The sequence below is a fragment of the Euleptes europaea genome, chromosome 4, assembly GCF_029931775.1.
Source record: "Euleptes europaea isolate rEulEur1 chromosome 4, rEulEur1.hap1, whole genome shotgun sequence".
Taxonomy (NCBI): domain Eukaryota; kingdom Metazoa; phylum Chordata; class Lepidosauria; order Squamata; family Sphaerodactylidae; genus Euleptes; species Euleptes europaea.
Genome location: NC_079315.1, coordinates 58,234,030 through 58,260,261, shown reverse-complemented (window position 1 = coordinate 58,260,261; position 26,232 = coordinate 58,234,030). Strand labels below are relative to the sequence as shown.

Below are 26,232 nucleotides of genomic sequence, written 5' to 3'. Positions count from 1 at the left end.
ATGCCAGGGTGCTTTAGGAATGAAATAAACAATATATTTCTTTCCTTGGCAGAAAGCAGAAAATGGAGATTTTAACTGGATAATACCAAAAAAAATTCTTGCCTTCAGCGGACCTCATTCAAGAAGTAGAATTGAAAATGGTACGATTTAAGGAGAATGGGACAAAAACAATTCATGGCTATTTTCTAAGTAATATCTGCTCTAAAATATCATTGTTTCAGAAATAAAGATATGAAAAATGTGGATTTTGTCATCCCCCACCCCAATTGTTGGCTAATGTCATGTTCTCTTTTGTCGCTAACATTTCTTTCTTAATTTCTTTCCTTTTAATTTCAGGTTACCCACATCATGCTCCTGAAGCCTATTTTCCCTACTTTAGAAGGCACAATGTTACCACTATAATCCGCCTGAACAAGAGGATGTATGATGCTAAAAGATTCAGGGAAGCAGGCTTTGAACACTATGATCTCTTCTTTGCAGACGGAAGTATACCTACTGATACTATTGTTCAAACATTCCTAAATATTTGTGAAAATGCTGAAGGTGCTATAGCAGTACATTGCAAAGGTGAGTCAAAGTCTGTGGTATCAAAACTTTGGTAACAGCAACCACTCTGATAAAAACAGATCGCACAGCAATCTTTTTTACCACAGGGAATGAGGAATTTACTCAGCGGGTCATATGAAGGAGTCCCACTTTATCACACACATTCTCCTGCACGATTAGAATATACTCTCCACCAACAGAGCAATTGAGGTTTTGTAATCTGGCAACCTGTAATCAGGCTCTCTGTTTCAAATCCAAATTCCCCCTCTATTTCCAAACTACCATGGAGATGTGGAGGACCTGTGGATATCTCACTTGTTACAGATATTCGCAACTAGGGAAGTCTTTTTCTGCCTTTACCTTGCACCTTGGTAAGCATGTGCCAAGTTTAGAGGGGTTTTTATGTGATTGCAAAGACCAAATAATTTTTTTCTGAAACTGGATTTATCTTTTGTTGTATAAGCAACCAGTATTTAATAAAAGTAAAAGCATACAGTTGAACATCAATTTACTACAGCATCTGAGCAAAAGAAATATGGAAGATGCATTAAATGGAATCCTTTCTTCCTAGATCTAAAACATGTCCCTATGATGATAAAGGGAGAAGTAGCAATATTTTAATGTTTCCAGATTGGTTGTTCAGGCTGTCTTTACCTTCTTCCCTCATCTTACCTGCCAGCTTTGTTCAGACTATGTTCCTGGGTATGTCTCCTCCAAGATGTCTGACGGTATCTCTAAAAAAAAGTCTATGCCTTTCCTAAAAGAGAGAGCTTCTTCTTCCCAAAAGCCACCCCCTCCCCTGGGCAAATTCACCAGATAGAGAAGGGAAAGAAACCTGGCAAACTCTGGCATGCTCCTAATTGTTTGCTTGAACTCTGGCTATAACCTTCCTTGGTCTTCTGTCTATTGGGCTGCATCAATTACCATAAGAATGGCTGTTTGGCTAATCTCTGCAGTTTGGGATTTAGAAGGAATTGTGAAGGGGGGTGGACCTTGTCCCTTGACCAGAATACCTGTAAAAGCAGTTAGAAGTTCCATATTTGTGGGAGCTTGCTAATCAAATATGGTTTAGTTGGAGCTTCAGAGATTATTGTGTGTGTAAGTACCATCAAGTCGCTTCTTACTCATGGCGACCCTAAGATCAATGTCCCCCAAAAGACCCTATCATTAACAGCCTTGCTCAAGTCTTTCAAGCGGAGGGTCGGGGCTTCCTTGATTGAGTCAATCCATCTCACATTGGGTCTTCCTCTTTTTCCTGCTGCCTTCAATTTTTCCTAGCAATATTGTCTTTTCCAGTGAGTCTTGGCTTTTCTCATAGTGCGACCAAAGCACCACAGCTTCAGTTTAGTAATTTTAGCTTCTAGAGACAGTTCAGGCTTGATTTGATTTAGAACCCACTGATTTATCTTTTTGACCAACCAACACCACATTTCAAAGGACTCAACTTGCTTCCTGTCATCTTTCTTCATTGTCCAACTTTCATACCCATACATAGCAGTAGGGAATACTGTGGCATGAAAGGTGTTCCCAGGGTGGGCCAGTGGGAGGAGCTGCCATTAGGCAGCTTCCTGTCCCCTTTCACCCCATGAACGCCGGCATGGAAAAGCAGCCTCACTTTTCTCTATGGGGCGAAAAGGCCCTGTTTCACCCCCACCCTCAAAGCCTCTAAAAGGCTTTTTTTGTGTGTGTGTTTCGCATGTGGGGAATGGCTGTAGGAGGCAGTGCCTTTTCCCCGCCATAAGAACATAAGAAAGGCCCTGCTGGATCAGACCAAGGCCCATTAAGTCCAGCAGTCTGTTCACACAGTGGCCAACCAGGTGCCTCTAGGAAGCCACTAACAAGACGAGTGCAGCAGCACCATCCTGCCTGTGTTCCACCGCACCCAAAATAATAGGCATGCTCCTCTGATACTAGAGAGAATAGGTATGCAGCATGACTAGTATCCATTCTAACTAATAGCCATGAATATCCCTCTCCTCCATGAATATGTCCACTCCCCTCTTAAAGCCCTCCAGGCTGGCAGCCATCACCACATCCTGGGGCAGGGAGTTCCACAATTTAGCTATGCGTTGTGTGAAAAATTACTTCCTTTTATCTGTTTTGAATCTCTCGCCCTCCAGCTTTAGCAGATGACCCCGTGTTCTAGTATTATGGGAGAGTCTCTCCAAACCATGCATAATTTTATAGACCTCTATCATGTCTCCCCTTAGCCGCCTTCTTTCCAAGCTAAACAGCCCTAAACGTCCTAACCACTCCCCATAGGACAGTTGCTCTAGTCCCCTAATCATTTTGGTTGCTGTTTTCTGCACCTTCTCAAGCTCTGTAATATCCTTTTTTAGTTGTGGTGACCAGAACTATACACAGTATTCCAAGTGTGGTCTCACCATAGATTTGTACAAGGGCAGTATGATATCAGCAGTTTTATTTTCTATTCCTCGTCTAATTATGGCCAGCATGGAATTTGCCTTTTTTACAGCAGCCACACACTGGGTTGACATCTTCATTGAGCTATCCCTACCACCCCAAGATCCCTTTCTTGGTCTGTCGCTGCCAGCACAGATCCCATCAATGTATATGTGAAGTTGGGATTTTTTGTCCCAATATGCATCACTTTACACGTACTCACATTGAATCTTATTTGCCATTTTAATGCCCATTCTTCCAGTATGCAGAGATCCTTCTGGAGCTCTTCACAGTCCGATTTTGTTTTAACCACCCTAAATAATTTGGTGTCATCTGCAAACTTGGCTACTTCACTGTTTAACCCCAACTCCAGGTCATTGATGAACAGGTTGAAAAGCACCAGTCCCAATCCCTGAGGCACCCCACTGCTCATCCCGCCATTGTGAGAACTGACCATTGATTCCTGCTCTCTGCTTCCTATTTTTCAGCCAGCTCTCAATCCATAAGAGGACTTGTCCTCTTATCCCATGACTATGAAGTTTGCTTAGCAGTTTTTGGTGGGGGACTTTGTCAAAAGCTTTTCGGAAATCCAAATACACAATATCCACAGGCTTATTCTTGTCCACATGCTTATTGACGCTTTCAAAAAAAAACTAATGGGTTAGTGAGACAGGACCTACCCTTAAACAAGCTATGTTGGGTTTTGCCCAGCAGACCTTGCCCTTCTATATGCTTGACAATTCTATCTTTAATAATTCTTTCCACTAATTTACCCGGAACAGACGTTAAGCTAATTGGCCTGTAATTTCCTGGGTCCCCCCTGGAACCTTTTTTATAAATGGGTGTTACATTGGCCATTCTCCAGTCCTCCGGTACAGAGGCTGATCGAAGGGACATATTACATATCTTTGTTAGAAGTTCAGCAATTTCCCATTTGAGTTCTTGAAGAACTCTAGGATGAATACCGCCTGGTCCCTGTGACTTGTTAGTTTGCAGTTTGTTAGTTTGCATCTCTAATTATCTGCTTGCATTTCCTTTGTGCAAGTTTGTGTTTGCTTCTGTTCGCCTCGTTTGGGCAAACCTTCCAGTCTCTGAAGGAAGACGAATCTCAGGAATGTGCTGTAATTGCCCTGGCTGCTTGCATTTGCTTACAGAGGGAGTCAGGAGGGTTTTTTCATCTGATCATAGGGGAAGTTGTAGGTTACAAGAACTGAGATGATCTGAAGGGCCTGGCTGGGTGCTTGGAGAGTTTATCAAGCCCCACAATACATGGCCTGATGTGGGAGGGGTGCGCCATGTTGTAAAGGCCTCATCTAAACTGTTAGGTCATAGTGGCAACCGTGCAACAATTTTAAATTTTGTCCAGTTAGTTCTTGTAGGTTATCCGGGCTGTGTAACCGTGGTCTTGGAATTTTCTTTCCTGACGTTTCGCCAGCAACTGTGGCAGGCATCTTCAGAGTAGTAACACTGAAGGACAGTGTCTCTCAGTGTCAAGGGTGTAGAAAGAGTAATATATAGTCAGAAAGGGGTTGGGTTTGAGCTGAGTATTGTCCTGCAAAAGTATTGTCCTGTAAGTATCAAGATAATGTGCTAATGAGGGTATGGTATGTTAATATGGAACCATTGTATCCTGAAGTGATCTGTTAATGTGTGTAATCCAAAACTAATCTGTATGGCTATTGTTGAATGTTGTCTTTGTCTGGAGGTGTTTCAGGGCAGGAAGCCAAGCCTTATTCATTCTTAAACTCTCCTCTTTTCTGTTAAAGTTGTGCTGATGTTTGTGAATTTCAATGGCTTCTCTGTGCAATCTGACAAAATAGTTGGTAGAATTGTCCAGTCTTTCAGTGTCTTGGAATAAGACCCTGTGTCCTGTTTGTGTCAGTCCATGTTCAGCCACTGCTGATTTCTCAGGTTGGCCAAGTCTGCAGTATCTTTCATGTTCTTTTATCCTTGTTTGTATGCTGCGTTTTGTGGTCCCGATGTAAACTTCTCCACAGCTGCAAGGTATACGATATACTCCTGCAGAGGTGAGGGGGTCTCTTTTGTCTTTTGCTGATCGTAGCATTTGTTGTATTTTCTTGGTGGGTTTAAACACTGTTTGTAGGTTATGTTTTTTCAAAAGTTTCTCCATCCTATCAGTGACTCCTTTAATAAATGGCAAGAATACCTTTCCTATGGGAGACTGTTTTTCTTGAGTTTTCTGATTTTTGTTTGGTTCAATGGCCCTTCTGATTTCATTCTTGGAGTAGCCGTTTGCTAGCAGTGCGTGATTTAGATGGTTAGTTTCTTCCTTGAGAAACTGTGGTTCACAGATCCGTCTTGCACGGTCCATTAATGTTTTGATTATTCCTCTTTTCTGTCGGGGGTGGTGGTTGGAGTTTTTGTGTAAGTAGCGATCTGTGTGAGACCACGGTTACACAGCCCGGATAACCTACAAGAACCAATGAACTCTGACCGTGAAAGCCTTCGACAATATTTTGTCCAGTTACTTTTGAAAATTGAACAGATGATCCCCTGCAAAAGACTGAATAAGAAAATATTTGCTTTGTGTTTTACACAGCTGGACTTGGTAGAACTGGCACTCTTGTAGGATGTTATATTATGAAGCATTTTAGGATGACTGCTGCTGAAACCATTGCCTGGATTAGAATATGCCGACCTGGCTCTGTGATTGGCTCACAGCAGCATTTCCTTTTAGAGTAAGTAGACCTTTGTACAAGAATATGAGGGTATTTGAATATGTGCTGTTAATTAGTAATGGTTTGCTGTCTGCCCATAGCAGAGTTACACCCTTCTAAGTTCATTGAAGTCAGTGATCTTAGAAGGGTTTGCTTTAGGATTGCACTGAAAGCCTCCTAGCAGGTAAATATCACTTGAAAACATACTCTAAACAGAAAATATTACATTATTTTAATTACTATAAGTATATTGCATGACCTTTTGAGGATCGTGTGCCAGCAATGAGGTTATAATAGTGGCAGGGACCTTTATCACTCTTACATTTGCTACTTGATTTGATCGCAGACAGTTATGAGTAGCGGATAGAGCGAAGAGGTTCACATTCCTGCTCAACTATGAAGTTCACTAGCCGTCCTTGAGCTAAGTGGGCTCTCAGTCAAGCCTACAGGATTGTGATGATATAGCTGGAGAAGAAAAGAAACATGTACGCCACTTTGTTTCTAGAAGGAAGGGTGATTTTATAATATAATAAACAAACAGAAGTACAGTAAAACTTTGTTATCCAGCTCTCATGGGGAATGGGGCTTGCCAGTTTACCTAATGTGTTGGATACTCAGGTTTATTGCTCAATCCAAAGGAATCCACAGCAGCCGATATGGTGTAGTGGTTAAGAGTGTCAAACTAGTATCTGGGAGACCTGGGTTCAAATCTACAGTCATACCATTTAAGCTCAATGGGTAACCTTGAGCCAGTCACACACTTTCAGCCTAACCTAACTCACAGGGTTGTTGTGAGGATAAAATGGAGGAGAGGAGAATGATGTTAGCTGCTTGGGTTCTCCATTCTGAAGAAACGTGGGATGGAAATTAATTACATTAAATAAACCAAACACCATGCTAACAGCCTCCACACCTGGTGGGATCCTGTCTTCCCCTGCATGAAGCCATCTTACGCAACAGGCAGACAAGTGGGCCAGCTGCCCAGGAGCCCTCTGGCAGAGCTGGATCCCGACAGCTTGAGAAAGGGTGAGGGGAAAGGAGGAGGCACCTGATAAATGAAGAGGTCTGGCAGCGCTGGCTGTCAGAAGCCCAGAGGGACCGGAAGCATTGATCTAGCAGGCAAGAGGGGGCACACACACACACACCCTTTGGGCAATGCCAGTTAACTTGAGTGTTCTGAATAAGCAAGTGCCAGGCCATACATTTTTTACTGTGTGTTGAAATCTCCTGATTTGTAACTCAGGCATCTCTCTCTTCCCCCCCCCCTTTTTAATTTATAGGAAACAGACAGAACTTTGGATGGAAGGTGATTCTTTCCGTTCAAAGTTAAGGAAGAATTCACAACTTGCAGTTACAAAAATTCTTTCAGGAGTAGATGACATTTCAATTAATGATTCCAAGATTCAGAGAACCAACAGAAAAGACGCTGAACTGGTAAACTTCCGAAAATTGTGCTGTTGTTAACTTTACTAAATTATTACTAAAATAATTACTAAAATGGGCATAATAAAGCAAAAATCAATGGATTCCTTTTGTATGTTCTTCTGTATTTCTGGTATGTATACAAGGGTAGGGTAGTGTGGTGGGGCAGGAAACAAGCAATAAATTTCAAAATGGACGAATGTTCTATGGTAGAGATTTGGGCATAAATAACTGTATTGAAATCTCTTCACTTGAGATGACACAGAAAACATTTTAATGTTGACATAAAGCAGGACGAGCTGCAATTAAAATGTTACATTAAATTGCTGAAATGTTTCTTTCCACTAAGTGGTTTTCTCCTGCAAATCCATCTGATTCTGTTGGTATGTATTCCTTGTTAATAGCCAAAGAAGTGCTAAATACTTGGTCTCAAAAATCTTTTTTTAAATATTTTTTTATTTTTATAACATAAAACAAAACAAACAAATACAATAATAAAAAGAAAAAGAAAATAAAAAGGAAATACAAAAGAGTATCAATTATATGCTCTAATTAATACATTCATAGTTATAAAGTTCAAAAAACAAAAATACCCTTTTGACCCTCCACCCACCTTAAAAAGTGACACGTCACTAGACTTCTGAAGAAGTGTCTAAACAGTTTTAAAAATTACATTAACAGTAAAATAGAAAAGTAATAAAACTTGTTTCTATAACTCACTAACTAAAATAGTAAAATCCATTTTTGCCAGTTTATCCCAATATGTGACGGCCTTTGCCCAAGTTTTTTTGAATTCTTCCATATTTTTTCCATTTAGGAATTCTGTTAATTTGGCCATCCTCATATACATCCATAGTTTCTCTCTCCAGTCACGAATTGAAGGTTTATTCACTTGCTTCCAAACTTTAGCTATTACAATTCTTGCAGCAGCAAAACTATATTGACAAATGACCCTATCATTGCTACCCATATTTTCTTGTGGAATTCCCAATAAACAAAATGCAGGTTTTCTTTTTACTCTCATATTAATCAAATTATTAGTTTCTCTGATAACATTTTTCCAAAAGCTTTTAATTTTTTTACATATCCACCATGCATGCATAAAAGTTCCTCTTTCCTTTCCACATTTCCAGCATAAGTCCATATCTCCTTTTTTCATTTTGGATATTATCACAGGAGTTATATACCATCTATAAAACATTTTGTATAAATTTTCTCTAATTTCATTGGTTATTGTAAATTTAAATTCTTTCTTCCATAAATTTTCCCATGTTTCCAAATCAATGTTGTATCCTAACTCCTTCATCCATTTCACCATTACTGGTTTAATTCTTTCTTGTTCTAAATTTACTTCAGTTAATAATCTATATATCCTTCCTATCAATCCTTTATTTCCCTTTATTAATATATTTTCCAATTTGGATTTATTTTTATTAAATCCAACTTGTTTATCTTTTTTTAAATATTTTAAAAGATATATTTAATAATTGGAAAAAATATGTTTTAAATTTTTTATGGGGCAAGGAAAGACACAGAATAGCATATAATAATTTAATTGAATTAAAAGAAACAGGAGGTTTGGGGTTACCAGATTTAAGAATGTATTATGAGGCATCTTGTTTTGTTTGGTTAAAGACCTGGATTTTGTTAGAGAATCCCAAAGTATTGGAATTAGAAGGTTTTAATCTACGTTTTGGATGGCATGCATACCTGTGGTATGATAAGGAGAAGGTAAATAAAGATTTTAATATCCATATTATTAGATTTGGTTTATTTCAAATTTGGAAAAAATATACGGTAAAAGGATTTTGGAAAATAAGACTCCAGGATGGATTAATCCAGTAGAAGCATTTATGAAGAGAGGGATACATTTAAATTTAGAAATGGATGTATATAGAGAAATTACTGCATGTAAGGAAGGAGAATGGGCTTTAAGAAGTAGAGAGGAACTTAATATTAAGGACTGGTTTTGTATTAGACTCAATTCCAGTTGTACCTTGGAGACCAACGAGATTGTTGAGGTATAAACGTTTGAGAATCAAAGCTCCCTTGTCAGGTATCTGATGAAGGGAGTTTTGACTGTTGAAACTTTAAACCCCAAAAATCGTGTCGTCTCTAAGGTGCTACTGGACTCGAATCTAGCTGTTCTGCTGAAGACCAACACAGCTACCCTCTGAAACAAAATCTTTTGACACTGCATGAGGTAAGAAATTTAACATATATCTCACAATTGGTGTCATTAATACCAATCGTGAGATATATGTTAAATTTCTTACTTTGAAAGTAAGACTTTGGAGTTTAATTTTAATATAAATAATTCTAGTGGCTTGCCATTTATTTACAGTACAGTGATGAAGATGAAACAAACACATGTACACAAGGGGATAAGCTTCGAGCCCTGAAAAGTAAAAGGCAGGCCAAAAACTCAGTTCCACTATCGTAAGTGAACTTTACTATACTTCTATAACTGCCAAAGCCCCTCTCTTGCAGACTGACCAGAGTATGTGTAGATTAATTTATTGCCACTAACATTTCACTGCAATATCTTAGTCTTTTGGTTTCCTTGTTTGATGTTTGTACCACCAGTTAAATTGTCTTCTCTGTCCCTGCAAGATATGCATCCTCTGCCTTAACAGGTCCAGCAGCTAGACATCACAAAGTGCTTCCTCAAATATGATGTTAGAAAGGTGCCTGATGTTAGGATGGTCACAGTGTATTTTTAAAAATAAAATCAGCAGTACTAAAAGGCTATTCTAGATTAGTTTTAATTGTGTTTGGTTTTAATTGTGTGTGCTTTTCCCTGGGGATCCTTACTTTCTGTGTTTTCTCATTTAGCAGAATTGCTGCTAGAACTAGTTCTTAGATAGGATGGATTTGGCTATGTGTGAGGGAAAGCAGATAACAGACAGATTTCTCTGAATGCATATTATGTTTGGAAATAAGGCTTTGTGCTATGTCTTTTGCATACAGTTTTGAACATAAAATAATAACATAGCTGTCTCTGCTCCCTCTTGTATAAAGTGTATTTGTATTGTTGTCCTTAGATCATACGCATCAGTAAAGCTGAGGATCTATCGATCCTTCTGCAGAGGCTGTATAATACGTTGAACAAGGGTTCTTTTGAATGGTATTTAATTGTTCTAGATTAATTTCCTTCTGAGGCAGTTTTTTGAGGTGGAAAATGATTTGCAGAATCATTTCTAGCTTCTGAAAGTATTCTATAAATTAAAGGCAAAATATTTTACCTGAAAGAGCAGCATGGTCTTGAAGTAAAGAGGGAAAATATTTTCCCTAGTTAATGTTAGCAGTCTTTGTTTTTGTTTTTTAAACTACCGCTGGTTGAAATGTTCTGCCAGTAGTTCAAAGTTTCTTGATTTCCTTTTGAATTCATGTTCCTCTCTTCCTCCATACCCTCCACCCCTTTTAGATGTCTACTAGCTATTCTGGTCTCTGTCCTGGGTAGCATTGTCATCTGGTGGATTGTGTGTGGCTCCTTTCTGCCCAACCTACTATTCTGTCTAGATGGTTTAAGAACATAGTTCCATCAGGACCCCCCTTGAGAGAGCCACTGTGTAAGTGCCCCTGTTCCGTTCTCTACAGTAGCTCATCTTCTTGCCTCTTTTGTAAACGCATGTATCACATTTTTACTGGGCCTTTTTTTTTGTTTTTTGTTTTTTTGCAAAGGTTCATTTAACCTACTATATTTGCTTGGAGAGAGGGTATATTAGATGAATAAGTCATGATATAGCTGTCTTAGAATTCCCCTTTGAAAAATGCCAAACATCGAAGTGAAGGTACAACATGCTTATTTATGCTGGAATCTTTTCTGTGTGCTTGTTGAGATGCAATTTTAAGAACACAGTTTACTGCAGTATTGTTCAATGTATGGCTGGTACTTTTTATGTTAAGTAGTATATGAAGATGTTGGAGTTTGTTTACATACCAGTTTTGGAATACTTTGAGATTTTAACATTTGCCTTGCCCATGTTGTCTCCACTGCACATAATTGCAGATTGTGTATAAGAAGATCAGTGGCTAGTGTGCTTAGGCAGAAGTCAGACACTTCAGGCTGCAATCCATATTTACCTGTAAATAAAGCATATTAGACACAGTGGGATTTACATCCAAGCAGATGTGCTTAAGATTGGGCTTTAGGTGAAAGGATCGTTGCACTGAGATCATTGCAGAATTTGTTTTTGGAATTGCTACTATTATACACTTTCATCTAAAGCATGTATCAGTGCTAGGTTAGATCTTTCTGTATGATTTAGGATGGTGGTAGAAAATATTTTATAAGGTAATATTTGGAGTGTGAGGCAGTATGCCTCCTAGTGATTCTTTGGAATATTTCACATTTTCCACTTTCTTTCTCTGTATGAAGTTCTTGTCCTGTGTTAAACAGTTCTTGTTCAGTATCTTGCTATGTAAGTTTTAAATTTGTCTGTGAACTCTCCTCACACTTACAATTCTAATAGTTCATATGCTATAATTCAAATTTACAGTCAAAATGGAGGGCTTTTCTTAAGCTTAATATATGTCTTAAATTTTCAGCCTTTTGCTTTATTCTATGTGTTACTTCTGGAGAGTACTATGTTTTGCATGGCTCAACGCCACTATATTTTCATATATTAAAGTCATTTAATGTGGTTGGAACACTTACATCAGTTGGGGTGGGAACCTTGGTAATTCATTTTTTTCATTTTTTAAAAAATTACAGCAATGATCAACTTTGTACTACAGCACAGTGGGGTGACACAGTACATAGAGGTGCATGTTGCACAATGAGGGTGTCAGTTGTATTGAAAGCCAGCTGTTGCTACCATCTTACAGCACATTCTAAACCAGCATGGTATAGTGGTTAAGAGCCATGGACTGTAATCTGGAGAACCGGGTTTCATTCCCCACTCCTCCATGTGAGCGGCGGACTCTAATCTGGAGAACCGTGTTTGTTTCCCCACTCTTCCACATGAAGCCAGCTGGGTGACCTTGGGCTAGTCACAGTTCTCTCTGAACTCTCTCACCCCGATCTACCTCACAAGATGTTTGTTGAGGGGAGAGGAAGGGAAGGCACTTATATGACGGTCTGAGTCTCCGTACAAAAAAAAATAAGGTAGAGAAAATCAGGGTGTAAAACCAACTTTTATCTTCTTTTTCTTCTTCTTGGAAAACATTCTTTTTCTTCTTGGAAAACATGCATTTTACAAAGTGTGGCTGAGGGGGGAAAACTGTTGTTGTTAAACATGGTGGTTTAATATCTGTTAGCACTTTCCTAGCTCCCATGACTGGTTCATTTCTTTACAGAAATATTATTGCTCAGTTGACTTTTAAATATGTAATTTATAAATTCAGAGCCTGCTTTTCTATACATCAAAAGTTGCTAACAAGAGAAATCAGCTTAAACAAACCCCCAAAATCTGTAACATATGCAATTGGCCTTTAAAAAATGCTTGGCAGTGGATTAAAATGTCAAGAGCTATCTGTTAATTGTCCCTTACTCAACAGAAATATTTTCAGACTTTTTAATCATTCAGAGGAAAAGACTAGGCAGCTCTTCCTGGGTAAAGCCTTCTACTTCCAGCCATAGGAAAGAAGGCCCTATAACACCTGCTAAATCTGATTTTAAGTGGGCCTTCATGACAAATCTTAGTGAACAAGGAGAGAAAGGGATTTATTTGGTAATTTTTTTTCAACAGAACTCTTATCTTTTCCACTACTGAGCATTAGGTAGTAAAATGGAAGAATGGAGCCGAAATGGTCCCGGACCTGTTTGCTTTGCAGGCTAAGCACATTAGAAACTACCTTGTTTTTAAAAGCACTTGTTTTTACTAAACCTATTGTTAGTAATATTCTATTTGCTGTTGAGACTCAGCAAATATGGTCCTTTTGGTATGGGCATTTAGTTTGCTCTTTGGTGCATCTAATATCCCACTCTCATTGGTTAGAAACTCCAGTTAGCAAATACCTTGTTTTATATTCCTTACCAAAGGAGTTTGAAATTCTCACTCTGAGAAGGAGGGCATCTTCTAGCTTGGGTGTTGCCCGCTCTGTGCTTAGGGAGGCAGGACCAAAAACATCAACTTCCTGTCTCCTGGGTGGGAAACTCTTCGCTTCTCCAGTTCTTTTCCTGCCTAGCTAGGGAAATCATGGCAAAGCTAGCTTTGCAGCTTTTTTGCTCAGATGCCATAGGATTTTTGATATTTTTTTCCTTTGTCACTCCTCTACCATCCACTTTTCCCAACCTTACTTTCTGCTTTTCACTTGGACCTCTCGCCTCTCCCTCCCTTCCCACCTTTGTTTTCCCACCACCACCAAGTGGCCGGATGCATGGCCAAGATGGCAGTCGCTGAGGAAAGCGGCAATGAGTTCTTCTCGCAGGAGGACCAGGTCCCTGACCTCCTGCCCACACAAGACCAGCGAGCGTATTAGCCCTCTGGAAGCCTCAGCAAGAAGGAAGGAGGAGTGGGGGAAGAACATCCACCGTAGAAAAGAAAGTGGCACGGAGAGTCGGCCAAAAAGGGTGTGAAAAAGGCACTGAGAAAGGATGTGGACCCCTTACATGCTGGATCAGCCCATGGTGGCAACATCGGCAAAGCCAACTCCCCCCCCCTCCCAAGGATGCCTCCACAGAGAACCTTCAGAGGAAGACATCCTCTTCGAGGAATAATGTACCTGAGCTTACTCCTATTCAGCCTGGGTTGGGGCAATCAGGATTACAATCGGAACTGGTGGAGATGGTCCAAAACGCATTCAGGGAGGGGTTACAGCTGCTCCAGACCCTTCCCCCTCCCCCAGGGGATCACAGGGTGTTTACCATGCTTCCCCCCCTTACAAGCCAGAACCACAGGCTTACCGTGGTGAGGCACAGAGGCCCTCTAGCATGGAAGCCCATAGCCTCTGGACTGAAACAGCAGAAGACTCTGAGGAAAAACTGCACAGACCAAAAGGGCCAAAATAATTTTTTCCAAGGCGCAATATAAACAATCGCTCAGTACCATTCCCGGAATATTTTGAGTGCCTAGTCAGGGTGGAATGGGAAAGACCAATGGCAGATAGACAGTTCCCTGGGGCCACAAGGAAGCTGTATAATCTAGCCCCCCATGCTACAGACATGCTTCAATTGCCCCTTGTGGATACACCAGTGGCAGCCTTACAAACCTCATCTCCTGAGGATGGCATTAGCACCATTTGGGATCCCCTAGATAAAAAAGCTGAGTTCGCTACCAAAAGAACACACAAGACCTCGGTCCTTGTGATTAGAACCTCTGTGATTGCCTCACTTATATCCAGGGCTTCCATTGCATGGGGGAAGAAGCTGATGCAACTAATACCACCTGAGAACAGAGGGGCCTTAGAAGAGGCTAATAGGATGGTAAAAGCGATTGCATTCCTAGCAGATGCATCTCTAGAAAGCGTGGTCTTCACTGCCAGGTCTATTGCTGCCAGTGCAGCTACCAAAAGGGTGTTCTGGTTAAGGGCTTGGCCAGCAGATGCACATTCAAAGTCTGTCCTCATGGCGTACTCCTTTCAAGGGGACCGGTTATTTGGAGAAAAACTAGACAAGATCCTGGTGGAAACCAAGGATAGAAAGAAAACCATGCCCCAGCATCTCTGCAGAGACAAAAGGGGGCCCTACCCATCCTCTTCCCTTTGGTCATTCCATACCCTGCCCCACTATAGGGTGGACCAGAGAGGCCTCAGTGGCACAGGAGCAATAGGGTTCTGTTCAGAAAGGAGGAAAATTTCCCAGAACCTACCAGTTCCAGCAGCACAGATCAGATAGAGGCGACAAGCCTTTCAGATGGGAAACAGTGACGTCAGGAGCCAGGAAGTGGGGCGAAGGCTGCCGTTCTTTCAAAACCAGAGTTCTCGTTCTCAACCAGATGTGTGGGTAGATTATTCAATCTAGCTACCTAACAGAACTCCCAATCCACTTTCAGTACACTTTAAGGATCGTCTGCAAGTGGATTTTGCCAGTTCAGACAGTAAAATCCAGCTTCAAAGTGCATTGAAAGTGGAGTGAAAGTGCCTAGAATTTCACACGCTACCTCCAGAAAGATTTGTTCCATCCCCCAGATTGAACAAGGCAGAGAAGCATTCAAGGACATTGAACACGATTCACCATCTACTACGGATCCGAGCAGTGGAGGAGGTCAGTCCATCAGAGCGATCCTTAGGGGTGTACTCTACCTTCTTCACCATCCCAAAAAGGAATGGAGACTGAAGAATGATTCTGGACCTCAAGTTCATTGACAGGTTCATCGTCCAGAAGCGCTTCCAAGTGGAAACGCTACATTTCATCATAGAGGCTCGCCGTCTGAATGCCTTTCTGTCATCCATCAATCTGACAGAAGCGTACCTACACATCCCTATAGCCAAGGAACACTGAAGGTTTCTCCACTTCGTCTGCACTACCAATTACCAAAACACTACCAATTTCTAGCCCTGTCCTTTGGCCTGCCATCTGCCCCAAAGATCTTTTCCAAGATTCTGGTGATCCTGGTGGCTCTAGCACGACGCTGAGGCATACAGATTCATCCATACCTCAACGACATCCTCGTCTGTGCCCCATCCAAGGACCTGGCCATAAGTTACACAAAGCAGGGTGCCCAGATCCTTCACCACCACAGCTACCTCATCAATGCGTAGAAGAGCCATCTGGTTCCAGTGCAGCGTCTGCGGCACTTAGGTGTGATCATAGACACTGTCCAAAACAAGCTGTTCCTTCCAGAAGAAAAGATGATCAGGATCGCATCCCTGGCCAGGAACGTCACACACTCCAAATCCACACAGCTGTAAAAGCTAACCAGCCTCCTAGGGTACATGATATCTTGCATCAACTCAGTCCTATGGGCCCAGTTTCATTCAAGACCAATGCAATGGTTCCTGCGGCCCCACCAGTTTGACATTCTCCAAAAATCTGACAAACAATTCAACATATTGCTCACCCTTAAGCAATCCTTACTTTGGTGGACCACACACAGGCACCTGGAGAAGGGCAAGCTATATGTCCATGAAGCCCCCCTTTAGATTTTCACTGATGCCAGCCTGACAGACTGGGGGGCCTTCCTGTCACAACATTTGGCTCAGGGCCTCTGGTCCAAACAAGAAAGCAAACTGAGAATAATCGTGCTGGAATTTAGAGCAATTTAAAAGGCCTTTCTGACATTCCAACAATGGATCAAGGGACCGCATACTGATCAGAACCTACAATTTCTTTGCAAAAGCCCATATAAACAAGCAGGGGGGCTCCATCACCACCGAGAAGCCAATCTCATCCTGAATTGGGCAGAGTCACGCTTCATCTCTATCCAGGCAGAACATATCCAAGGGACTCTCAACATCCAGGCAGACTGGCTGAGCCATCAGAGCATTGATGAAAACAAGTGGGCACTCAAGGAAGAGTTGTTCCTGAGGATCATGGCGAGGTTTGGCAAGCCTCAGGTGGATCTGCTTGCAATGGCAGCCAATAGACCACTGCAGAGGTTCTACGGCAGGTACTTCCACCCAGAGAAGGGACAGATGGATGCCATCAACTCGCTGTGGCCTCAAGACCTCCTGTACACCTTCCCATTTCTTCCCACTATCCCGAGGGTGCTCAGAAAGATCCCTCAGGAGAAGGCCTCAATCATCCTAATAGCTCCAGAATATCCATGAAGACCATGGTATGCATCTGATGGAAATATCAATTTGGGAGCCATGGAGATTACCAGTTTCACCTGACATGGTCCATCAAGGCCCAGTCCAACACCCAGACTTGGGCTGGTTGTGTTTGACTGCATGGTCATTGAAAGGAACTGGCTCCTAGATCTCGGCTATGGTCCCAAGGTGGCAGACACCATTCTGGCCTCCAGAAGAGGCCCTACCAGAAAAATCTACAACATGTCCTGGAAGGCATTCATTAGGTGGTGCCTAAGAAAAGGGGTAGACCCAAAGCAGCCAGATCCTGGCCTTTCTGTAGAACAGAGCAAAACAAAACCTGAAGGCCTCTACGATGCGCCATCACATGGTGGCCATCTCCACCATTGTTCCAGTTGTGTCCAGTTATCCATTCACTCAACATCCTCACATTAAGTCCTCCTTAAAGTCCTTCTCAACTGAATCCACCACCAATTCACTGGTTCCCTACATGGAGGCTACATGTGGTGCTTGCAGCCCTAGCTAAACCTCTGTTTGAATGACCGAGCAAAGTTCCCCTGAAGTGGGTATGAATGAAGGTGCGGTTCTTCACAGCGGTGACTTCAGCAAGGAGAGTCTCAGAGTTGGAACGCTCTTGATCAACAAAGGTCTTGCATCTTTCACAAGGACAAAGTGGTGCTGCGCCCTGACCCCACCTTCATGGCCAAAGTCAATTCTACTTTCCACTGTGCTCAGGAGATACATTTGCCTTCCTTTTGTCCTCAGCTGAACAATCCCAGGGACAAGGAGTGGCACACACTAGACCTCAGAACAGCACTGAAAATCTACATTTGAAGGACCAGCTCTGTCCGGAAGTCAGAAGTCCTTTTCATCTCCCTGACGGCTCCAAATAAGGGCAAAAACATGTCCAGGGCAGTAATAAGTTGTACCATCAGACAGTGCATAGAACAGGCGTACCTCACCTGAAAAATCCTTGCTCCTAAGGGCATTACTGCCCATTCAGTCAGGAGCGCCTCAGCAGCCTTCAACAGACAGGCATCAGTCGAGGAGGTCTGCAAGGCCACCACTTGGTCTACAATTTTGACCTTCGTTAGACACTATAAATTGCACTCCTACTCCTCAGCGGATGCGACCTTTGGGTGGAGAGTACTCCAGAATGTTCTAGATGATGAATGGACCCACCTGGAATTAGCAGCTTTTAGAAGTTCCAAGCTAGAAGATGCCCTCCTTGTCGGAGCAAGAACAGAACCTTGGCTTCTCACCACGAGGGTTCCTTCTGCTGTGAGATACAGAGGGCATCTTGCCCACTCGAGGAGAATCATCTCAAGCATAGGGGCTGGTTGTAGGAAACTACAACGACACAAGACATGCATGGGCCTGTGCACATCTGACAGCAAGCAACAGCTCACTCAACAGATTTTTTAAAAGCGCCTTTTCTTACCTACTCCCACTGTTCGCTCTCTTACCAACCCGTTGGTTGGTTCTGTTCGGAGTTTCAGTTATTCTCTGTTGTTGTGTTACCCTCTTCGTAGTTGTTTTCCTTCCTTCCTGTCCTTTAGCTTGGGAAGCCTCTGAACTGGAAAAGGGAGGAGTTTCCCTCCCAGGAGACAGAAAGTTGACATTTTTGGTCCTGCCTCCCTAAGCATGGAGCGGGAAACACCCAAGCTAAAGATGCCCTCCGTACCTCAGAGCAGAAGGCACCCTCACGGTAAGTAGTCAAGGTTCTGTTTTGTTTCCCCTTCAGTTATCACCCAGATTTCATTGTGGAATGTGGGGTCTGTGCATCATGGAGACTCCTGGTTTTCCACTTTTAACAAAACCTTTTCTTCTTCTCATAGGAGAGGGTAGGATATGTTGTCTGAAATGAATGCTCTGCATGGTTTTAAAACAACGCAAGACTACTCTGACTCAGTTGCAAAGTAGAAATCATATTCATCTGTCCACAAAATCCACTTTTTCAGATGTTTGTAGAAAACCAAGCCATGTTGGTCTTCTCATTGTGTATTATATACTTTCAGTTTTTCTTCATTTTATATAACTTCTCTCTCCTACTCTTTTCAGAGTAATTCTACAATCCAGTGTTCAGAAAAGTAAACTCTCTGAACTGTCTAGCATTTCAGACAGTACAGTCCTTTGTAAAAGAACTACCAGATCTACTGCAAGAAAAAACAGTTTTAAAAGGTGAGAATTGCTATCCTGATCAGACTCTGTCAAGAGGGCCAAACTTATTTAAAGAAAATTCCCACTGATAAGCCAAAGTATTTCCTTGAGTGTTGCTAGACTGTGTGGAAATATTTAACCTTCCAAGTTGAAGAATGCCTATTGTGAACAAATATTAGAAGTTCTGGCAAACTTTAGGAGTAGTTCTAAGCAGGTCTATTTGGAAGTAAGGCCCATGTTATTCAATGGGGCTTTCTTCTGGGAAATTGTCCTTACTGTTGCAGCCTTGGTGCTTTATAGAAAATAAAGAGGTTGAAGATGCTTCAAGAACAAAGGGCAATTAAGATGATTTTTAAGGGAGAAAATATCTCTTCCTGATTCAGAGGAGGTAAAGAACTGAAGAAGGAAAAGATGCACAATATTATTTTTGCTCAGTAAGTATTCATAGAAAAATAATAGGAGTATGATGAAGAACCAATAGATTGGCCATTGGTGTATTTGGAGGGGTAGGCAATGATTGATTATGTCTGGCATGTAGAACATTTATCTGCATGCACATATCTGCATGCACATACATGCAGTGTGTGTGTGAATTGATTGAGGCAATTTGAAATATGTGCTTGCAGAATTGATACAGGTAGTCTGGCTTTTTGAGACAGAAGTTTGAGAAAACCATTGACAGAAGTTCAGCTAGCCATCTCTTGGAATTGTCAAGTGAGAGACGTTCCGTATCTGTCATATTCTGCACTTCATTATACTTGTCTGGCTATTCATAGAACTGGTTTTTCCTATCATCACCAGGATCTACTTCCTGTAGCACTAAATCTAGTTTATAAGTAATTTTTTCTACATAGAATTAATTGCTATTTGACAGGATTTATCTTCTTAATAATAAGGAATTTTGATCTGCAGAACAGGAATATTTAATGATGTCAGTTGACCTTGTGAAAACTCTTTAAAAACTTTGCTTTTCAAAATTCGTCCTTGCTTTATGTAAATTCCCAGCAGTTTCACAGTCCACTCATTTACTGAAATAAAATGGGATGTTCTATGTTATGCATGGTAGAAAATATATCTAACTAGATGATCAGTTCTGCATTGACATTTGAAGTTCTTATTCTTCTAATATTTTCAGCCAGCTTCAATTTCTCTTATTTTGAGCATCATAGATTCCGTAGTATGATGGTATCTTCTAGTGTCTTCACTTTCTACCATGACTGAAGGCAACACACAATACGTGTGATGTGATTTGGGACACGGGTGCCTGACTCAACTCATAGCCACATGTAGGGCTGGTATAACTCACCTTGAAAGTGTTGTGTTGCTCCCTGCAGCTTCAAATGCTGTGGAGAGAGGGGCTTCAGGCTTCCCTCCCATGCTGTTCTTACCAGTGGAAATGGCAGCTGGGTGGGGGAGCTTGTTTGCCCTTTTTCAGGTTCCACATGTTCAAGGAAGGGATGTACAGCCCCCCCACTGCCGTTTCCAGTGGCAAAAATGGTGCAGCAGAGAAGTGTGAAACCCCTCCTATCCTTTGCAGCATCTGAAGCCCCATGCCCCAATGGTTTCATGTTGACCTACACTGATCCTACATGTGACCACAATTCAGATTGAGCACCGGTGTCCCAGTTTGTGGCATATGCATTGTGCATTTTGGCCTTGAGGGAGCTTGGCTGAAGATTCTAATTTGGATGCGAAGGGAAAGTGCCCATGGGCTAATAAGTGTTGGATAATTTCTCAGTGAAACATCATGATGGTATTTTCTGAATTTTGATTTTTGGTTCTTGGGCTGACATGAGATTAGAAAGGGTGGTTTTTTAAGTAGGAGAAATTGATTTTTTTGTGAGACCCTAAATGGGCAAGAAACACCCCACCCATTTCCTTCTAATGATTACACATGTAGAAGTCAAATAGTATCAACTATGTCATAAGAGCAATGGAAAATGGAAATAAAGGCCTGGACACTGTCTATGTTGATTAAAATTTATACTTGTACTGGATCATGACTGAGTCTGTACTGCTCTCCACAGCTCAGATGTTGATACCAGGTACTCTTCCCTTTTCTTTTTTTTTTGCTGGAAGCTGCCCTGTTCCTTGTTCTGCAGCAGCAAGAGGCTGTGTTGAAGAAAAGCTCCCTCATAACCCTTCCAAAAAATTTTAAAGGGAAGAAATATTGGGGATATATAGCAAACAGGACACTGCACAATTGATCCAAGTCTAGTCTTGTGGCAGCCAGGATCTATAGAAAGGTTTTTTGTAGAAGGTGCCAGTTCAGTTGCTGCAACGTAAGCAGAGCCTTAGGAAAGATCAGTCAGCTTATCTTAATATAAACTAGTCGTAATCTGCATTGCATGTTGTATGGGTATAACTCTCACAGATTATATACCACTCCTTCATTATTATCTTGTACTGCTTAGACCGCAGTAAATTATTAAGCATGTATTCTCTGCAATAGCTTTTATTTTACAGGCCATCTGTCTAAAGAGTCTGATGTATTAACTTTGGGCAGGGTATGAAAACATTTTCTCATTTGGGTATATCCTGAATAATCTGGTTTTGCAGCTACAACAGAACATATATAGTGAATAACCGCTTTGCTATGTGACTGTAAATTAACCTAGTACATGTAATGCCTCCAAAAGCTGACTTTGTGGGTGGGAAGGGGTGTGGGATGGGATTTAAGCAGGTGAGCAGTGCAGTGAATGGGCTATGAAACATATTACAATGTGTCTCATATATCCTGCGTGTCATAAATGATGTGTTAAATAAGATTATGGCACTTGTCAACTTCCATATATAATGAATAATAGCATGAATGTACCTTAAGAGGCAGATCAAAATTCACATTGTATACCAAAGTCTAGTTTCAATTATTTTGTTCTGGTTTAGAGGATTAGGAATGTAGCTCAGATGCATATGCCCCCTTCTCCATCCGCATGTGCCAAATCTTTTCTCTGTTTCCAGGTTTTCTTTAACATTGTTTACTGTGATGTATGTATCAGGGAAACTTTAATTCACAACAAACCTACATGCCGTCATCTGAAGCACACTTGTAAAATATTGGGTTTGATTCTGCAGAAGCAAGGATTGTGGAGTTTTCTTGCATTCCCCTCCCACCTAGTTTATTCCTGAAGTTGTGGGATCTGCGCTAACAGGCACATGGGTTCATGCATGAGGCTGCAGTACACCTTCTGTCTCTTCCACCAGTGTAACTCCACTGATGGAACAGTTGGAATGGGTGATTTCACCCCTTTCCCCTCCCCACTGAAGCCTCCTGACTCTCATGGATATTATCATTGGAGTCATGGAACCCATGTAGGCTAAACTTTCCTGAGGTTGGAAAGGATTGCTGGGAGGGATGGGTATGTAGGAAAGATACATGATCACCAGCCTTCTGCTGATGAATTGCAGGATCCAACCACATAGTTGGGGCTTAGTGCTACTGCTGGGGCTTAGTGCTACCAAAGTTGTCCATCATGAAAGTAGGAAGAAGGGGAACGCATGTGAACCTACAGCATAGTTTGTAGCATTATCAGAATGGAATCTACATCTTTGAATGCTTTGAGAGTAACATCAATTTTCTGTCTCTTTTTTCAGTCTCTCCAGAATTTTAAACTAGAGAATATCACTTACTGGTAATTACACCAAGAAACAGCAAATGTAGTGTTTTCTCAGCAATGAACCTTGGAGTTCTATATACAAAGAGAGATTCAGCAACTTTTGCCTATGGCATATAGAAATTAACTCTAGAGTAGGGTTTATGGTTGGCAGGTGGTTCACAGCTTAAAGCAGCTGCTGTTGGAGGGACTGAAGAACAGGTGAGCTGTGAGCCTCCCTGAGCTGGGTGCCTCATTCTAGGGATTGGAAGTAAACGGCCTGCCCTATCCAAACCCCCTCATACACACCTTCTCTGCAGCCTCTGGGCTCTCATCCCAGCACTGGGGCAACTGCCAAGAGGAGAGCAAGCTTGCTGCAGAAAACAGTGTAAAAGCACCACAGCAGCCACCCAGGGAAAGAGCAAACTGCCCATAATGGGGGTGGGGGTGGTTTTGCTTCTGTGCCTTCACAGCCACCTGGTAATCTTCCCGGCATTCTCTCACCTGATCTGCAGTACCTTGTGCTGAGGAAAGCGCAAGAAGGCAGAAAGAAAAGCCCTTCTTCTCACTCCAGATACACAAGGACTGGCTAAAGTTCAACAGTGGTGGGAAGAGACAACCCTACCTGCACAGAGGTGCATGTAGATGTTATAATTCCATATTTAGTCATTATATCTTATATTATTGGATATGTACGTATGGTGGAGTGTCGTGCAGGGCTTACAACAGTCATGTGGTTCATTTGGTTGCTGGTAATTGCAAACGTGGCTCTCCACGTGCTGCAGAGTGAGTTCTGCTGTAGACATAGGGGAATGGGGAAGCAGAATGGAGAGTAAGTTTGAACTCTGTGTGGAAATACACAGAGCTATGAAAATGGGTAAAGATGAGTTTTTGGAAAGCAAAGAGGGCATGCTGCATAGCAGGAACAGCAGGTGTTCTCAGGAAAAGTATGTTGTGCCTTTTCTTTGGAAGGGGTGGTGGTGGTCCTGGCTTCTCTACCATTTCAAAGAGGCCCTCTTGTGAGAACTAAATCCAGTGGAAAAGGGCTAGTACAGATTCCACCTGACACACTCCATTGTTACCCAGCTAACACCACACAACAGCTCTAATGAGAGAGACTCCCATTTGGCAGAGAAGCTCCCTTGCTATCACTGGGCACTGTAATTGGTTGGATGTTCTGTCCACTCTGTGGGCGATCTGTGCGGCAGCTTCTTTATTCACATGACTACCACATAGAGGTGATTCTCAAACAGTAATAATAAATTATGAGTAGACCGGCTCTCAAATCTGTGTCAGCGTATCATATTTCAGATTCTTCTGAAAATGGGACCTTTAGTTCTTGAGATATAGTTTTCAAGAGTGCTTAAGTAATTCCTCCCTCTTTCTCTTGAAAATGGCTGGAAACCCCATACTGCAAATGAAAGACTCATGCCTTGTTGCTACAGTTAGCGGTTTAGGGAACAAGATAATATGTTGAGACGATGAGTGAAAAGAGGCTGGATTTAAAAGAAACTTGGCAAATGGGAGCGAATACACAGTAAGTGCTATCCTGTTAATTAAGTAGTAAGGCAGTCTTTTGACATTTTAGGAGTAATGTTTGTTTTTAAGTCACGAAACATTTTTAAAAATAAGACCTTTAAAAATAGACTCTGTTGGCTTTTGCATTGTCAGCTGCATTTGGCTGTCTGGATAAACTGGAAGCTGAATAAAATGAAAGCTGCAAGTATAAATCTTAAAACAATTCTTCTTTACCTTTCTTTCTACTCCCCCCTCCCCACAGTCTGATGCCTCAGAGGGAAAGAAGGAAAAGGGATGCTTTACAACAAATGAGCTTATGGTACTTTGATTCCACTGCTTTCTCTTTTCATACCTAAGACGCTTTCTTTTAATATTTCTCATCTGGGTGGCCACTCTTTGCTTCCTTTACTGCCAAAGTTGCATTATTTACCATCCTTTGGGGAGGGTGCCAACCATTTCTTGGTTTGCTTGCTTAGTTTGAATTGATAGTATTGCCTGAATTACTGTGTTTTGACAGTTCTGACATAATATATAAATGTATTTTATCTTTTCAGCAGTGCTGCTGTCCCAAGAACCAGAACGGTGTTGCGTTAAGCAATTCGAATGGAAGAGGAAGCAGAGGGAGGGAAAGGGCAAATATTGCTGTCAATTAAAAATCAAATGAAGAAACTTTTTTAACAAAAAGAAAGAAAGAAAGCAGTGGTCTGTTTTAACAATCAGCTGGAAATTTCTAAGCTTTTTGAAGAAGACTCTTATGGAAAGAACTCTGATTACTCCAAAACTTTTTTAATGCCAGAAGGATTCTCAAATATAAAGATACAGAATGGCTTGTAAATTTTTAACATTCGGTCTAAAGACCCCTCTCAACAAGAGAGCTTTCTCTTCTGTATGATGCATGTGTACAAAATGTGAGGGCAATCACTTAGCCTCTGTCTACTGCAAGGAAATTGGGGAAAGGATCAGAGCAGTTGAATAGCTTTCTCTTGTCACTGCACTGCGATTCTGCTTCGCCTGGAGAGAGAGAACATTTGAGTTAACATGCCATCTTTGCTCATTGCTCAAGAGCTTTTTTGCCTAGTTTAAGGATCCTACTTATTACGATTATTTTCAAGCTGTGGTTAATTTCTCAACTATCCACAATGGAGGTTTTATTTTCATCACTTCTCCAGCTTTTCCAGGGTCCAATACGGTTTGAAGTGTTGCTTATTACAAAATCAATAAGAATTAAGCATGAATGCTGCATATTAAAGCCACTGTTGAACTGCTGTCTTATTCAGGTACTAGTTGTAGGTAGAAAAATAATTGTAAAGAGGTTGGCAACAGCAAGTGGGATACAACACAGTAATTAAGCAGGCCTTTTTGATACACAGACAGATATCCATTTCCTGACATACACAGAGTGGTAAAAGGGACATGTAGCATCTATTTTCCTAAGACTGAGAGAAAAGGTACGACAGCCTTTGTAATTTTTATTCTATAACAGTGCCCCTCAGTATTAGTCTGGAAGAGATGGATGCAGTAGCCTTTTCTTTGTTCTCCATTCTAGCTGATGTTGCTGTACAGCCTAAAAAATTAACTGTGAACCACCCCTATTACCATTTCTGGCCTTAAAGAAGCAGGAAACACAACTGCAAAAAGCAGCATGGTGTTCTTTCTGGCACGGTATAGTAGTAGTGTAGTCCTCTTGACCTCGATGAGATGGGAGTTGCAGTAGTATGCAGCTATAAGAATACTGTGTCTGTCTTTTGAATAGTGTTCCTTCTACCCTAGAAGAGCAACAGAAAAAATATTTGCAGCTGCCAAAAGACAATATAAGCACTTATCTGGTCGGTGTTATCTCTGAGTAGGTGAATAGCTAGCTAGTTCCATTTCTGAATTTAACCTTATACCTACCTAAATCTTACAGGACCAGTAAAAAAACCCTGCATCCCCCAACTGTGGAGTCTGCTATCCCCTGGGCAATTTGAGCAAGTTGCTTATTTCAGTTTGGAAGAAAAAGTTGAAATTTTAGCATCTCACAGCAGTTGCTAAGAGCTGGACTGTCCTTTCAGAAATACTGTTCTATATATAAAAACAAAAAATGCCAGCCTCCTTGTATGTGATCTAGAAAAGAACCCTTATTCCTGATGAGCTATCTATTCATAAGCAGAGGCCAATCAACTTTGTTGCCTTATCTACGCTCAATAGTGTCCAACATTATTATTCTTGATTTGAACACACATTCTGTTTCCTGTGTTGCACTTCCTTCAGAGAAATGGTTTTTATTTAGGAATTTG

The 26,232-nt window shown here is 41.4% G+C and overlaps 1 protein-coding gene across 2 annotated transcripts in view; it reads left to right on the top strand.

Annotated features, from left to right (window-relative positions):
* CDC14B (cell division cycle 14B) overlaps nt 1-24,623 on the top strand; it is a 45,399-nt gene extending 20,776 nt beyond the window's left edge. Inside the window, exons 8-15 of one of the 2 annotated variants that reach the window (XM_056848192.1) lie at nt 53-140; nt 337-567; nt 5,510-5,648; nt 6,908-7,061; nt 9,394-9,488; nt 18,747-18,866; nt 24,219-24,275; nt 24,514-24,623. In XM_056848192.1, coding sequence (XP_056704170.1) covers nt 53-140; nt 337-567; nt 5,510-5,648; nt 6,908-7,061; nt 9,394-9,488; nt 18,747-18,866; nt 24,219-24,275; nt 24,514-24,550 — 921 coding nt within the window. In that variant the 3' untranslated portion in view covers nt 24,551-24,623. Of the gene's footprint in view, nt 1-52; nt 141-336; nt 568-5,509; nt 5,649-6,907; nt 7,062-9,393; nt 9,489-18,746; nt 18,867-24,218; nt 24,276-24,510 lie in introns of both variants that reach the window. The other variant, XM_056848193.1, reaches the window with a different exon arrangement.
* The last annotated feature ends 1,609 nt before the right edge of the window (nt 24,624-26,232 follow it).